Below are 17,128 nucleotides of genomic sequence, written 5' to 3' on the forward strand. Positions count from 1 at the left end.
AAAGAAAGAAAGAAAGAAAGAAAGAAAGAAAGGAAGGAAGGAAGGAAGGAAGGAAGGAAGGAAGGAAGGAAGGAAGGAAGGAAGGAAGGAAGGAAGGGAAAAAAAGAAAAAAGAAAAAGGAAAAAACCCAGGATAGCAAAAACTATTCTCAACAGCAAAAGAACTTCTGGGAGACTCACCATCCCTGACCTCAAGCTGTATTACAGAGCGTTAGTGATAAAAACTGCATTGTATTGGTACAGAGACAGGCAGGATGATCAATACAATTTAAGGCCCAGAAATGAACCCACACACATATGGTCACTTGATTTTTGACAAAGGAGCTAAAATCGTCCAGTGGAAAAAAGACAGCATTTTTAACAAATGATGTTGGTTCAACTGGAAGTCAGCATGTAGAAGAATGCAAATCAACCCATTCTTGTCTCCTTATGCAAATCTCAAGTCCAACTGGATCAAGGACCACCATATAAAACCAGATAAACTGAAACTTATAGAGGAGAAAGTATGGAATATTACAGGAATATTGCATACTAATGAATTTTAGAAAGATAGAAAATATCCCAGTATGGCCTATACCCTCAAAAACATGGCAACCACTTTTTCAAGAACTAGTAAGTTGATTCTAAAATTTATCTAGAATTATGAGGCATTATTTATAGCTTAAAAACCTAAAGCCTGAAAAATAAAAACAAATCTGACTTATATCATCACATATTAAACCTATCATTAATATATAATAGAATTATTTATCATGAATGAAGTTTGAACTAAATGTTTGAAACCAATCAATGTGCTTCAACTCACTGACTCAACATACACTAACAAGACAAAAACATATAAATGACACACAAAAATGAATTTGAAAAGGTATCACTTTCCCATTAAACATTTTCAGAAACCTAAAGATAGAAAAGAAGATTGCAGGCAGCCATGGTGGCATATCCCTTTAATACCAGCACTTGAGAGGCAGAAGCATGTAGATCTCTCTGTTTGAGACCAGCTTGGTTTGTAGAACAAGTCTCACGATAACCACACCCACACAGAGATACCCTATCTCACACAAAAAGAAAAAAAGATTGTGGAACATCCCTTGATATGATCCTTGATACAACTGTAATTGGGGATAAGGCACAAAAGAAATGGGCTCTTTTTAACATGAGTTAACATTGTAAATCATCTCTCAGTAGTAGTGACACCAGTTCAAGTTTTTAAATAGATACTCCTAGAGCTGATGTTGAGATACCCAAGGAATCAACTGAGGGAGGAGAGAAATTAAATACATTCTTAAAAAAATATGTAATAGAAACTGAGCATAGTGCTACACACCTTTAAGCCCAGCACTCTGGAGGCAGAGACAGATTCTATGAGTTTTAGGCCACCCTGAGTTCCAGGACAGCCAGAGATACACAGAAAATCTGTCTAAAAATAAATAAAATAATTATTTCTTTGGAATAAAAAGGAAACAAGATTGCGAGATGTTATGAAATTGAAAAGCTGACATAATCATCTATATGATTGATGAAATCAATCTAATGAAATCCAGGGAGGGGAACTACTCAAATTCTACTTCTGGCATTAGAGCACCAGTGAATTGGATATTTGCTTTTAAATAAACATTTGAAGTTCCTGAAATTGGTCCTAATGGCATACAGAAAATGAAATATATATATATATATATTGAAGAAAATCTACTAAATTTTAAGGAGGAATGCAAGAACCCATGATATTTAAAACAAGAGCTAAGCTATTCTTGCTTATTGCCCTTCTAGCTCAGCAACACAGAAACCATTCCACACCTGTGCTTCCAGCAACTGTCTGGCCCCATCTTTCACTTGGATTTCTATTTTACACATGGGCATAGAACAACAGGATTTCCCACACAAGCTTGTGCTGAAACTGAATTTTGCAAAACTTTGACTTGGAGGTAGGTTGTCCCCTTTAACCCTAATACTCCACTTATGAGGTCGAGACTCTAATGTACATATAAATTTGTAGTTCCAAATGCCTTTTAATTTGGCTGAAAAATAAGCTGATAGGATCTGAGCCATGGCTAACACTCCTAAAAGCTCAACTAGTATAATGAAGATGCCTCTCAAACAAAATGTGTTGCTGTTTAACATTTGACAATGGAACAGAAAATATTAAATCTGTGCCAGAAAAGAATTCACTTAATTTGTAATGAGGTATGCATTCACAAAACATGAGAGATTGTGGTAAAAGACAATGTTGGGGAAATGGGAAGGTTTATAGGAAATTGGAATACCCTCTAAACCACCTAGAGAAACTAGGAAAGGAAAATTAGGAGAAATATTGTACCCAGGGCTCATTTTTCATCTCTAGCCCTTACACTATGAGAGAGAGAGAGAGAGAGAGAGAGAGAGAGAGAGAGAGAGAGAGAGAGAGAGAGAGAATGAATGAATGAATATGCACCATGAAGCCAGAAGTCAACATCCGGTCTCTTCTTCAGTTGCTTTCCACATTGTTCCACATTGTTTTTTAGACAGGGCACTAATTGAACCTCATCCTGGCCAATTCGGACAAATCTGGCTGATAAGCCTGAGATTCTCTTGTCTCTGCCCCATCATCACTAGGATTACATACATGCACTGTATGCCTAGATTTCTAAGTGGGTTCTGAGGGGCCAAACCGAGTTCCTTGTTCTTGCACAAGCATTTTACTAACTGAGCAATCTTCCCCAGATCTACATAAGTTTTTGAAGGATTTTTTCTTAGTTCAGTACTGTTATCAGGGAAGAAGAAAAAATGTTAGGTCCCAAAAGGGCAATTGATGAAACCTGTGAAAATCCCTTTTTACCAATCAGAGAATAACATTCACTACTAATGGTGAGCTTCTATCCTTTTGCCTAACAATCACTCACCCATCCCAGAAATCCAACAGTATAATATGTCAATGGAAAACATTTTTCTTAAACATCTTACACATCTATGAATACTTGGATCCTTTATGAAAGTGTTGTGATTTTCTTATATCAAAAAAATTAAGTGAGACCAGGAAACCAATAAGACCAGTAGAGTTACAATTTTTCAAGAACAGCTAATTAAAGAAAGAAAATAAGCTGTGAGCTGAACTCTTAGAAACATCCCATGTTTCTAATTCAGTCTCTCTAGAGAACATTGTATTATAATTTCCAGAAGCTAGTTTGAAGAAGGGATTTTTTCCCCAATATTATAAAGAAAATAAATTTTAGGAGTCAGAGAATAATATGTCTCAAAGGGATCGCAATTGTTTCTCTAATTCCCTAGCAAACACCTTCAATAAGAGATCTGCTTACTACAGAGACAACTCCGAGTCACAGATGTACTCTAATTCTTCTCACAGATGGATGTGGTTTTGTATAACACACTCATTAAAAAATGCTGCGAGAGACTACAGGTTATATTAGCAGGATGATGCGCTTTTGCAGACATTACAAGATAATAACTCATTTGGTCTGGAAAAACATTGATTAAAAGATTGACCAGGCATAATGGCACACCTCTTTAATCCTACCACACATGTAACAAAAGTAGATAGACCTCAGTAAGTTCAAAGCCAGTTTTAACTACATAGTGAGTTCCAGGGCTGGCAGGTCCACAGAATGAGATCTTGTCTAAAAATAAGAGATATTAATAGATGTAGAAATGCATTTGATAAAATTCAACCAATCATCTAATTTTAAAATTATATATATATATATATATATATATATATATATATATTACTGTTGACATAATACTAAATGAGAAAAAAAGCCAAAAATTTCTCTTTAAGATCAGGAATAAGCTAAAATGGCTACTTTCATCAATTTTACTCAAGATACTCTTGGAAGACTTTGGCAGGGTAATTAGGAAAGAGAAGGAAATAAAGAGCATCTAACATGGAAATGCAAAAGTCAAATTGTCACTGTTTGTAAGTAACATAATGTTATATGTAGAACAAACAAAAAATGCCCCTATGATCAACATGACATCTACAAAATTGTTATATGCCAATCGTGACTTACAAGTCACTGAATAAGTAATAGAGCAATTTCATTTGTAAAAGGTGTAAAATGTAGATACTTAGCAATAAATCCTCAAAGAGGAAAAGGACCACTGCAGTGAAAACTACAAAAAAAAATGAGGAAAGAAATTGAAAATTACACAGAAACTAGAAGTTATCCCATTTCCATAGATTGAAAGAATCACAGTTAAGATATCCATACACCTAGAATTGTCTGCAAGTTCAATGCTCACCATATAAAAATACTAATTAAGTGTTTGAAAGAACTAAAATAACCCTAAAATCATATGATATCACATTACATCCCAGGAAGTGTGCAAACAATTCCATGTAAAATGAACAAAGCAAGAGGTATTGTACTACTAGACTCCAAAGGATACTACAAAGCTATGGTAACAAAAAAAACATTAAAACCACTGTAAAATACATACACTGGCATAAAATAGACATGTAAGACAGAAGACAGAGTACTGTAATCAAGTCCAGTTAAGTGATTTGAAATACAAGTGTTATGAATGCAAATTGGAACCAAATTAGTATTTTTATTAAGTTGTGCTGGGGAAAAATGGATACCAGAAATGAAATTGGATCTATATTTATCAGTAGTTACAAAACGCAACTCAAAAATCCTGAAGGATTTAAGGATTTTCAAGTCTTACTTGAAAGCACAAAATTACTAGGAAAACCCCAGGGTAAACACTAGATCATAAAAATAAGCAAGATAGAGAAAAAGAGAAAATTTTTGATACCTAAACCTCAGACAGGAAGCTAATATCTAGACTACACAAATAACTGAAAAGTTGAAACATGAAAATACTCCCAAATTGCCCAATTATAATGGATGAAGAATGGCCTCACTAGGAATGGAAGGCTACCAAATAAAAAGTCTAGCTTCAGAAATGTGTTATCTCTTTCTGTTTGGTTATCCAGTGATGTCCCATAGATTTCCAAACATTAAAGATATGCTCTTGGTTATCATACTGAAATTAACACTAAAACACTATTGCTGAAGACACCATATATTTGAATCATACAACACAGGGGAAAAAAAGTCTAGCTTGTACTCAACTAGAAGCTTCATCAATACTGACTAGCTTTCAGAGTGCTACTAAGTACTATGCACACTACTGTAGAGAACAAGTCATCAATAGTACCCAGCTGTGAACTCTGGGAGCTAGAAAAATGACTGGCCTAGAAAAGACATGTCCACTGTAAATTAGTGGTGTGAATGTCATGGAAGAAAGCAATGATGCTCTGTTTGGACTTTTATGTCCCACTGTACAAGATGAATTACAGAACTGGAATCATTATTGGGCACAGAACATACACGAAGACAGGTCATAGTCCCTAGGAAAGAAACTGCAAGCATTATTCTGCTAAATAGACATAGTAGTAAATCAACTACTAATGATTTATCATTATACTTGTAAATTAATGTATCCATTAACCCCCATCAGAGAAGCTTCTATTTGCATTAAATGGTATTTAACACAGAGAGCCACAGAGTTCAGAATGTTCAACCTTAAATGGAACATCTATATAATACCTACTTTTCCTGTGATTCAGGAATCATTGTGGAAGGGGGAAGATAAAGACTGTAAGAAACAGATATGGTGCATGAAACAGTATCTTCTGGACAGCAGGACAGCTGCACATATAAATTCACAGTGGTTGGGACAGCATGTGCAAGACCTGTGTAAGCTCAAGCCAAACAAATCCCTGCACAGAGAGGGGAGCTGGACATTAAACACTCCCCAGAGCTGTGGAGTGACGATGGGTCCTTTAGAGGCACAGTGAAGTTTCCTTAAGGATGTAGCCCCTGGTAAGTTGACCATACTCCAGTCGAAGGCAATACTTCCAAGAATATATGGATACACAAGTTGGAAGTGGTGTGCATAGGAAAAAAGGACACAAAAGTTGAGTGGGTAAGAAAAGGGGGTAGATCTAGAAGCAGTTGAACAAGGAAAGTAAATATGATCAAAAGAAATTGTACAAAAATTATCAAAGAACTAAAAATTATGTAAAGTTTATTCTACTTTGTGTATTTTTGTTATTTGGTAATATTTAATGATTCACTATTTGGTTTTTCTAGCTACTAAAGGTAAAACTTGAAATATTGATTTTAACTTCTTTTCGAATGTAGCCATCCTCTTAGCACTACTTATGTTTATATATTTCCATGGAAATTGTTGAAAAATTTTCCATTTTAGCTCTTTTTGACTCATAGGTTTTACATAGAAGTGTGCTGTTTAGTTCCAGTCTATTGACAGATTCTCCAAATATATTCATATCATGAAATTCTAATTTAGTTATGCATTTTAATAGTGGATCTGGATTTAAAAGACAGGATCTTGGGGCTAAGGAGCAAGATAACACTTTTTATTCTTTATTTGTTAAGAAAAAAAATTCTCCCAAGCATGAGGACCCGAGTTCAAGCCCCACAATCGAGGTAAAAAAATTGCTGCACAATTGGGGTACACTTGTAATTTAAATGCTGGGAGACAAAGAGAGGGATCCTTGAGCTTCATTGTGCATCAATTCTGGTTTAATGAGTGAGCACCAGGCCAGTAAGATATCAGTGGCTTTAATGAGGATTGTCATCTGGTCTATACACACACACACACAGAGAGAGAGAGAGAGAAAGAGAGAGAGAGAGAGAGANAGAGAGAGAGAGAGAGAGAGAGAGAGAGAGAGAGAGAGAGAGAGAGAGAGAGAGAGAGAGAGCGCTAGCAGAATATGTTTTGTCTTAGTAAATATTACCAGGAAACCTGAAAACCTATCATTATGCTGTTGTTTATTAGAATGCCATTAACTCAGACTGTTTGTTGATGTGTGATCATTTTCAGCTGCTTCTTCTTCTTTTTTCTGTTCTGTTTGTAACTTTCTCAGGTTTCTACTTTCTCAGGTTTTTTCATTTGCCTACAATCTGAGATATTGCTTTTCCTTTAAAGTACCTTTCTCAGGGAGAGGAAATGGGAGGAGGGACTGTGTAAGGGAGGACCAAGAGGAGGGATAAGACAAAAATTTTTGGTTTTGCTTTTTCTTATTAAAGTATTTTTGATAACATCATATATGAGCACTGCATCAACATCAGTCCTACACTTCCATCCTCCCCTCTGTCTTCGTCCCATGCCCCTTCTCACTTTCATTACCTCTTCCAATTTGACTTGCTCTGACTTCCAGTATTAGTGTGAAAAGAAATACTGTGCCTTTAAAAAATGTTGTCTGGAAAATGTACAGGAATAATGGAATTCACTGTCACTATTTATGCAAGGTGATTTATAGTTGTTGAAACTATTGGATACAAGTTGGAAAATGCAATCAAAATAGTCTCAATGTCCCATACCATACATAATTGCCTATTTAATGTAAGCTAAAAATGGTAATTTTAGGATATATAACTTGGTAGACATCAATCAACCTTAAGAATTAAACACACACACATACACGCAAACATACATGTACCACACATATACACATGCATACATACACCACACACATACATATACATACAGACTTACATACATATATACATATACCACACACACACAATGTCTCCTTCTTGAATAATTCTCCAAGAAAGATCCAATTAGTTCTTGTGCTTTTATTTCCAAAAACAAATAAGGAACACCCTAGCAACATCATAAAAGATTATTACCAGGTTATATCTTGAAGAGGAATGAGGATGTTCAAGCCTGGATGTAAATCCAAATCAAGAGAGATTGTTGTAAGGAACATTTTGATTATAATTAGAAAATTTTAATATGGATGCAAATTATATTAGGTTAAGTTATATGTGTATTATTTTTAAAGGTTTTTTGTTCTATGGAAGTATGTAATAAAAGTCTTTAGCAATGAAAGAGTACAGAATAAGTGACTATCAAATTGAGGAGAATTAAAAACATACACATTCATACTTTCCATTCAAGATAGTCCATAGCATAATATATTTGTCTTGCTTAATGAAATTCTCCAAAAACAGATGACAGGTCAGTTGCTGAAGTAAAGGATCAGAATAAAATCCTGGTGCTCAGAGGGAAGAAACTCAACTATAGACTAAGTACCTCCATCAACAGAAGGCACATTATTATGTTTTTAAGGGGCATTATCTCATCAGAGGAATTTTAAAAGAGTAACTGACCTCCAAGTCCAGGTCGAAGCCGGTTATCATAGCCATCCAAAAGCCGATCCAAGATTCTAGTGAAGATAGTGATATTATCTGTACTATCATCAGGAATATCTGGGGCATGCTTGGGAGAGAGTCTGCAAAGGAAAATAAGAGTTCTTAATAGGAAACAATTACATGACAAAACATTTGAATTCTAGAAGATTTCATTAAGTAGACCGGGCAAATTTAATAGCTGTACATCTTGACCCACAAAGTAAACAATTCTTATTTGTTACAATAATTGCCTGTGTAGGAAAAGAACAGTACTCCAAACTTGAATTCTCCCTTCTACACTTGAATGAGATTTGCCAGGTACATGTTTCAGCCTCATCTCAGCAACAGACAAACACATGCAGAAATCTCAGAAATCTCAGTATTACTGGAAACAATAAGTGGCAGACATTTGATTGATCAAATTAAAGAAGACCGTTATTGAGAACTTGCCTCCAATCTAGTCCAGAGAGATCCATGATTACAGAAGTCAGACAAAACTTTGAACTACCCTCAGTCACCACCATATAAAGACAGAGCAACCAGTAAGAGTTTAGAAAATACTAAAGCTATGAGGAATAAGCTTGCCCCAAAATCAGGCCACCTGATTCTTCCAATCCCAAGCCACCCTGAAAAGCAGCCCTACCCAATAAACCCTATACAGGCCCATGTTCTTCCCAGTTCTCTGCTGCTTCTCACCAGAACATAGGCAGCCACTCTCCCAGGTTTTTCCCTCTCAATAAATATTTTACATAATATTTGCTATGCAATGTGACTTCATTGTATTCCTTGGCTCCTGACTTCCAGGATATCTTTCCATGCAAGCTGTAACACTTAAACCTATCCCTATCTGAGGAACTATTGTCAGTTGGTGACTATTGGGAGAGGGAAAATCAATTTTCTGTCAGAATGTGGCCCCTGATAGGTCCATGATGCTCCAGGGGAAGACCACATTCATCAATAAATGGGCAGTGCAGACTCATTTGAATGTTCTAAAAAGAAAAGAAAAGGAAGGTGAAGGATACACGATAGAATGTGTACAGAAAAGAGGAGTGGATATGGGAGGAGTTGGAGTAGGAACTGGGTATAATAAAGAAAAACTGTCCAAGATTCTCACTCAACTTTTAAAAAAAATGCTAAATACAGCTTCAAAACATTCTTAGTAAATTTCTCCATGATTTTACACTTGATCAAGTTCTCAAGGAACTAAAAGAAGTTAATACTAAGTACAAGCCAAAAATATTCTCAGGAAATTTTTCTATGATTTTACTTGGTTACTGATACATTTTTCTCTTGCTTAGAGAACCAAATGTTGATTTGTAGTAGAATGTTCATCAGAACCTTCTCTTCAATAACTGAAGTAGAACAGGATGTTGTAGCTTTTGCTTATCCAAAGGTATAGGAAAATAGTACATCACGATAGAAATCACATAATTCTTTTCGCTTTTAATTTACCTAGGAAATATCTCAAGATATTAGTACCAATCAAAGAAAGAAACTGCATAAAACTATACATTTATTAAACTGATGAGATGTATCCCATAGCTATGCCCATTGTTATTCATTCCTATCACTGTCGGTTAGATCAAATAAGATAATGATAGTTTTCCATAAAGAATAAAAATAAGTCTGCAAATAAACCATCTGTGAGTCAAGCAACTTAGTAATATATTTAATCCTAAAAATATATTGGTAGTATTTTCAGAAAATTAAAATCAAATATTTGAAGTGTCAGTTTTTTATCACAACTTCATATAGATGGTTTATTTCCTTTTAAAAATCAGTTTATTTTGAGAATTTCATGTATGAGCACTGTATTTAAATCATTTACACTCCCCTCCTCCTTTCAACTCCTCCTATGTCCTCCTTATTCCCTCTCAAATCTTTATTATGTTGTATAGAATATGATGAATATATGTACATATACATACATTCTTCTAAGTCCATTTAGTATTGCTTAAATGTGCCTGTGTTTAAATGTAAAAATTTGGAACAGGAAAACCTATTGTGGAACTTGTCCCTGAAGATTCATCCTCCCTATTTCATCAGATATTGTTTGTAGCTCTTTACCTGTGGGTGCGACCTTGGAAAATGTCCCCCATCCATGTTGGCATATAAACTTTGAGTAAAATATTTCCTTCCTTGGAAATCTTTGGGAGGGAATGAAAAAATTGCTTTGCAAGTGAAGACTGTTTTTTAATTTCTACCCCAAGGATTAAAGAATAAAAATAATTTTTTTAAAGAAAACTTCTAATAATGAAATGAGAAACCTTTAAAAATGTATACTTTTATGCTATGAGATGAAGTTCATGGACCACATACAGATTAAGTACAGGATATCAGTCCTATCAGCATTAGTTCAACCTCATCAAAGATCCCAGTGTGTTTACGTTCAGGAAAAGCCAGAGAAGCACAGCTGCAGAGTTGCTGATGCAGTTCATACAACAAACCACAGAGAAGAAAAATGCACTTCATTAAAAGAATGCCAATTTCCTTAATTTTGCATGTCTACTAGAAGAAAAATAGAATTTAAAAAAAAAATTAAAAGGCTCGGCAGATCATCTCTCTCTACTGCACTCAAGGTTTCCATAAGGCTTACAAAATAGAATTCCAGTTCCTTAGCCTGATATTCATAGCATTATATAATATATTCTGAATATATGTGTACAGTTGTAAATTTCACTACTTTACTTTAGTATCAGAAATTATGGCCAGATTAGTTTATTTCATTTCTTAGTGTCCTCAAGGTTTCCATTCTCCAAGACCAGTGTTTCCCAGAAGTGGGAAGTCAAACAAAGTTTTAACCATTATAATACGCATTATATATCCAAAACCATCAAAAACACCTACAATCCAATTGCATGCATTATACTGTCTTTCCAGAAGGTATTTAATGAATTAAGAATGGGATTTGGCTAGGTCATGTCTATATTATCTATTGTGGTTCTCATGTAAAGTATCTTCCTAAAAGGTTCTTATTTTGAAGGTTTAGTCCTGAGCTAGTGGTTATATTGATACAGGGTTTTACTGTGAGGGAGATAACTTTATTAACTGAATCAATACTTTGTATTATGTATTATTAGGAAACAGAGTCTACTGAATGAAACAGGTCACTAGGAATATCCCCTTGAAAGGTGTGTGTGTGTGTGTGTGTGTGTGTGTGTGTGTGTGAGAGAGAGAGAGAGAGAGAGAGAGAGAGGTCATTACAGACATTAGAAAGCAAGCTTTAGGACTGTTAGGGAAATCTGGGGTCAGGGCCTGGCCACTGCAGCTTCTTAGGTGGGGACCTGGACACTTATATGCCTTAAGGGTTTACAAAGTTTCAAAGTATACAAAGTTTACAAAGAGAATATCTGTCCAAGACCCCAACCTCACTTTCTAGGCCTTCCTCTGGAGGAGTTCCACTGGTCAGGTCCTGGCCCCAGGCTTCCCTAATAGTTGTAAAGGCTGTTCTCTAATGACAGTAACAGCCTTTCTAAGCCCCCATCCTAAAGAAAAATTCCAACAATCCCTAAACTTCCCTCTATATGTTGATGCTGAGAACTGAACTCAGGTCCTCTGTGAGAGCAATATGCACTCTTAACCACTGAGATCTTTCTCAAGCCACAAGAATGTAAATTTCAAATCAATACATCTATATCTTTGGTTCGATGACACTAAATCAGGCTATGTTATGTAACGAGAAGTAATAAACTTCCCACCATCTTCTCTTCAACTTAAAATATCAGCTATCACCATTATCACTACCATACTATCTTGAGGCAGAAAAAACTGTGCCAATATAAGTGTTCCATATCTCTAAATCACAGCTTCTAATGTACATTGTACTGTGCAAGTATGAGGCCTGCTCCCCAATATTTACCCTCCTGGATGCAATTTTTGAAGCAGAGTTTCATATAACTTAGGTCGTGTATACAACTTCTAATCCTCCTGCTCCTACCTACCAAGTGCTGAGGTGACAATCATGCACTACTATACACAGTACCAGATACAGTTTTCATTTTTTTCTCTTTCCAGAATTCTGACCTGTGTTAACTATAAGGTTCCTCAATAACGTCTTCTCAATTTTAACTTACTTTGTCCACCATGGCTAAAGGCCACATAAAGAAAGATAAATTTTAGGTTCATAGTTGCCGGGATCTCAAATCTCCTCAGGTTCTTTTTATCCTTAACAAAAGATCTCCATATTTCATAAGAAAGCATTCATTACATGATTTATCATCTATTTTCGGTTCTTCATTTATTCCTTATGACTTCCTTATACCCACACCACAGTGACTCACCTTTCAAATTCGCCTTCTTCAAATCGACTTCAATGAAGTGCCTCATTTGAGAATTGGACTGACTAAACAATCTACAAAACTTCAATATAATATTCATTGGGCCTTCACTAGCTGGGAATATTCCCGTTAAACCATTAGTGAATTACTGATAGTCATTCATTTTTACCCAGAAAAGAACACTTACATGATGGTTAAACAGACCAAAATATGGATACCACTTAAGTCCAACTTGGTGAACTAATGAGTTTAATGGGAGTTACTTATAAGAGCAAAAATGACTTAAATACATTGGCATCACCAAAAGCCATCCCCAAAAGGAAAACAATCCAAAAAAAGCTAGAAACTTGGAGCACACTATTCAACCTACAGGTAACTCAACTTGTTGGTCTGAGCCTCTTCCAGCCAGTTAAGCTAGTGTCTGCTTTTTCCAAGCATCTCAATTGTCTGAGGATGTCTCTAAGCAGTCTTTACAGCATAATTATACTAAGGAAGGGTAGAGCCTAGTGAATCCAGTCAGTTTCAGGGATGTCCTGAAGCTATTAAATTATTAAACTTCCTGGCCTTAATGTACTTCCATGAAGGATGTAAGGTTTCACCCGTCTTTAGAACAACCTCTAGTTTTACCTCCCTTTTGATAGCTTATTTTATAACACATTTCCCTCAAAGATCAAAGATTTTTATCTCAGAAAAAATAGCTACACAACAAAGTATCAGAAACCTATATTTTGACCTGACTTTTCTATTAACTTGCTACAAGGTTTAGGAAAATAATTTATTTGTTGACCTCAGTTAATTTGAGTAAAAAATGAGAAATTAAACTATATGTTGTATATGGGTTTTTCAACAAGTTCCCTACTAAAGCTCCAGGATCTGGTATTCCTAGAAAACATTAACTGTCTTTCCGAAGTTCTTTGCACCAGAATGGTCTGGAATATTTGATCAAATACAAATTATTAGTCAGTGTTTCTGTATTACAGCCTTCTGGTGTAAAGCCTACATTCTGGCTTGTAAACACCAAACACTGAGAATCATTGATATTAACATGTGATTTAAATGAAATACGATTCAATAGGCCATTGTTGACTGTCAAAGCTGCTAGAATATTCTGCTTGGGTGATCTGCTACAATAAAGAATAAAATAATACAGCAAGTAGATTTCTTCAAACATATAATTAAGAGGACGTGGAAACAAAGAAAAGCAAACAATAGCTCTTTTAAGTATGAGAACTGTCATATGCACCATGTATTTTTAAATTGAACTAGTTCATTTATTTCTAAAATATATAAAGAATGCCAAACTTAATATCCAGAGTCAAGTCTTTACTAGTCTCCTGTGTACAAAGCATGAATTATTTTTAACTTGAAAGAGAATAAACAGGAAAAGGTCTCTAATTCAAGAGGTATGCAGTCATTTTGTCCTTGCTTTAAAACCAAATACGTTACTCTGCTGTTTCAGGGTTTCATTTCCTCCTATTTAACATAATTGCTAAAATGCTTGAATAGCTGTTTTTCTAAATTTGAGCAGGAAGTTAGAAAACAATATAAACAGGAAAGGTGACAACACTAAGGATAAAAATAAAAAAAAAACAGCTAGCTGTGGGAGAAATATAATAAGTGCTTTTTCTAAGAACAAAAATTTACCAAGGAAAGGAACTACTCTGTTCAAAATCTTTAAAATTATAGGAAAATATGTAATGCATTTTAGAAACTTGATCCCCTAAATGAAACTGTAAAAACTTTAAGACTTGAAGAGGTGATATTCACTCATTTAGAATTTCTATGTCATTTAGAACACCTATGTTATCCCAGGGAAGTCAGACACAAAGAATCAAATATGCCAAAATTCTATAAACATAAGTCCAGTAATCTGTAACCCCAGAGATTACTATGCAATGCTCATAGAAAGTGACATACAGGGACAAAGAGTAGAGCAGAGACTGAAGGAATGACCATCCAAAGACTGCTCCGCCTGTGGATGCATCCCATCTGCAGACACCAAACACATACACTATGGTGGATGCCAACAAGTGTTTCTGACAGAAGCCTGACAAACACAGATGTGAAAGCTCGCAGCCAACCATGGGATTGATCACAGAGTTCCCACCCAATGGAGGAGTTAGAGAAAGGACTGAAGGAGCTGAAGGGGTTTGCAACCCCCAGGAAGAACAACAATATCAACCAACCTGATCCCCCAGAGCTCACAGGGACTAAACCATCAAAGAGTACACATGGATGGACCCATGGCTCCAGTGGCATATGTAGCAGAGCATGGGCTTATCTAGCATCAATGGGAGGAGAGGCCCTTGGTCCTGTGAAAGTTCTATGCTTTCATATAGGGTGGTGAGGAAGGAGTGCATGGTTGAGTGAGGGAGCACCCTAATAAAAGCAGGACGGGGACAGGGATGTGATAGGGGGTTTGTGGAGTGGAAACCCGGAAGGGGAATAACATTTGAAATGTAAATAAGGAAAATATCCAAAAGAGAAAGAAAAAAGAGACATATTGCATTTAATATTTAACCTCACAATAGTAATATGGAACAAATTTGATTTCTAGGAATGTTGGACAATAGCCAAATGTGAAAAAATTTGAAGGGCAATACCAAGGAATAAAATAGGTATAACTCAGAATCTAAAAAATAAATATTAGTTGTTTTCTTTTATATGTAGAATCGGGATTTTAAAATATATGAAAGCAAAAGAGATTCCATTAGTGAAGAGAAAAAGAACTGGTCAGAGAAGATGTAAAGAGATGTAAAAGATGTACAGCAATGGAAGTAATAAAAGAAATATATACATGTATGAAAATGTCACAAATAAGCATTTTCAACAAATGGTGCTGGCTCAAATGTCAGTTAGCATGTAAAAGAACGCAAACCAATCCAGTCTTATCTCCTTGTAAAAAGCTCAAGTCTAAGTGGATCAAGGACCTTCACATAAAACCAGAGACATTGGAACGTAGAGAGGAGAAAGTGAGGAAGAACCTCAAACATATGGGAAGAGGGTAAAAATTCCTGAACAGAACACCAATGGCTTGAGCTGTAAGATCAAGAATCAACAAATGGGACCTCATAAAATTGCAAAGCTTCTGTAAGGCAAAGGACACTGTCAATAGGACAAAACAGCAACCAAAAGATTGGGAAAAGATCTTTACCAATCCTATATCTGACAGAGGGCTAATATCCAGTATATACAAAGAACTCATGAAATTAGACTACAGAGAATCAAATAACCCTATTAAAAATGGGGCACAGAACTAAACAAAGAATTATTGACTGAGGAATACCAAATGGCAGAGAAGCACCTAAAAAAAGGTTCAACATCCTTAATCATCAGGGAAATGCAAATCAAAACAACCCTGAGATTCAACCTCACAGCAGTCAGAATGGCTAAGATCAAAACTTAGGTGACAGAAGATGCTGGTGAGGATGTGGAGGAAGAGGAACACTCCTCCATTGCTGGTGGGATTGCAACTACTCTGGAAATCAGTTTGGTGGTTCCTCAGAAAATTGGACACAGTACTTCTGGAGGATCCAGCAATACCACTACTGGGCATATACCCAGAAGATGCTCCAACATGTAATAAAGACACATGCTCCACTATGTTCATAGCAGCCTTATTTATAATAGCCAGAAGCTGGACAGAACCCACATGTCCCTTAACAGGAATGGATACAGAAAATGTGGTACATTTGCACAATGGAATACTATTCAGCTATTAAAAACAATGAACTTATGAAATTCTTAGACAAATGGATGGATCTGGAGGATATCATCCTGAGTGAGGTAACCCAATCGCAAAAGAACATACATGATATCCTCTCACTGATAAGTGGATATTAGCCCAGAAGCTTGGAATACACAAGAAAAACACATGAAGCTCAAGAAGAAGAAAGACCAAAGTGTGGATAGTTTGATCCTTCTTAGAAGGAAGAACAAAATATCCATGGAAGGAGTTACAGAGACAAAGTGTGGAGCAGAGACTGAAGGAATGACCACCCAGAAACTGCCCCACCTGAGGATCCATCCCATATATAGCCACCAAACCCAGACACTATGGCAGATGCCAACAAGAGCTTGCTGACAGGAACCTGATATAGCTATCTCCTGAGAGGCTCTGCCAGTGCCTGACAAATACAGAAGTGGATGCTCACTGAGCATAGAGTCCCCAATGGATGAGCTAGAGAAAGTACCCATGGAACTGAAGGGGTTTGCAGCCCCAAGAGAGTAACAATATGAACTAACCAGCACCCCCAGATCTCCCTGGGACTAAACCACCAACCAAAGAGAACACATGGTGGGACTCATGGCTCTATTTGCATATGTAGCAGAGAATGGCCTAGACGGTCATCAATAGGAAGAGAGGCCCTAGGTCCTGTGAAGACTCTATGCCCTGCTGAGAGCCATGGACTCAGCCATGGCCTTGTGGATATTTTCTAACTTACATAAACAATCCTGAGAGAACATTTGTGGTCATAACAGTAAGAATGTTTGTGGGAAAAGAGGACACTGTGACTGCTGGTTCCAGGAGCTGAAGATTGCCCCCAGGATCTTCCCCCCTTCCTTGGAGCCTCATCTTACTTATGCTTATATTGTCATTCTTGAATAAAGTTTTCAGAGCTTTTTCAGTATGATTGACTTTCTCTCATTCTTCCTGTCTTCTCCTTCTCCTTCTCCTTCTCCTTCT

The 17,128-nt window shown here is 36.2% G+C and overlaps 1 protein-coding gene across 5 annotated transcripts in view; it reads right to left on the minus strand.

Moving 5' to 3' along the window:
* Gabra3 (gamma-aminobutyric acid type A receptor alpha3 subunit) overlaps positions 1 to 17,128 on the minus strand; it is a 201,085-nt gene that overhangs the window by 101,508 nt on the left and 82,449 nt on the right. For all 5 annotated transcript variants that reach the window (XM_029473537.1, XM_029473536.1, XM_029473538.1 and 2 more), the window contains one exon: positions 8,144 to 8,265. In XM_029473537.1, coding sequence (XP_029329397.1) covers positions 8,144 to 8,265 — 122 coding nt within the window. The remainder of the gene's footprint in view (positions 1 to 8,143; positions 8,266 to 17,128) is intronic.

This window comes from Mus caroli, chromosome X (assembly GCF_900094665.2).
Source record: "Mus caroli chromosome X, CAROLI_EIJ_v1.1, whole genome shotgun sequence".
Classification (NCBI taxonomy): domain Eukaryota; kingdom Metazoa; phylum Chordata; class Mammalia; order Rodentia; family Muridae; genus Mus; species Mus caroli.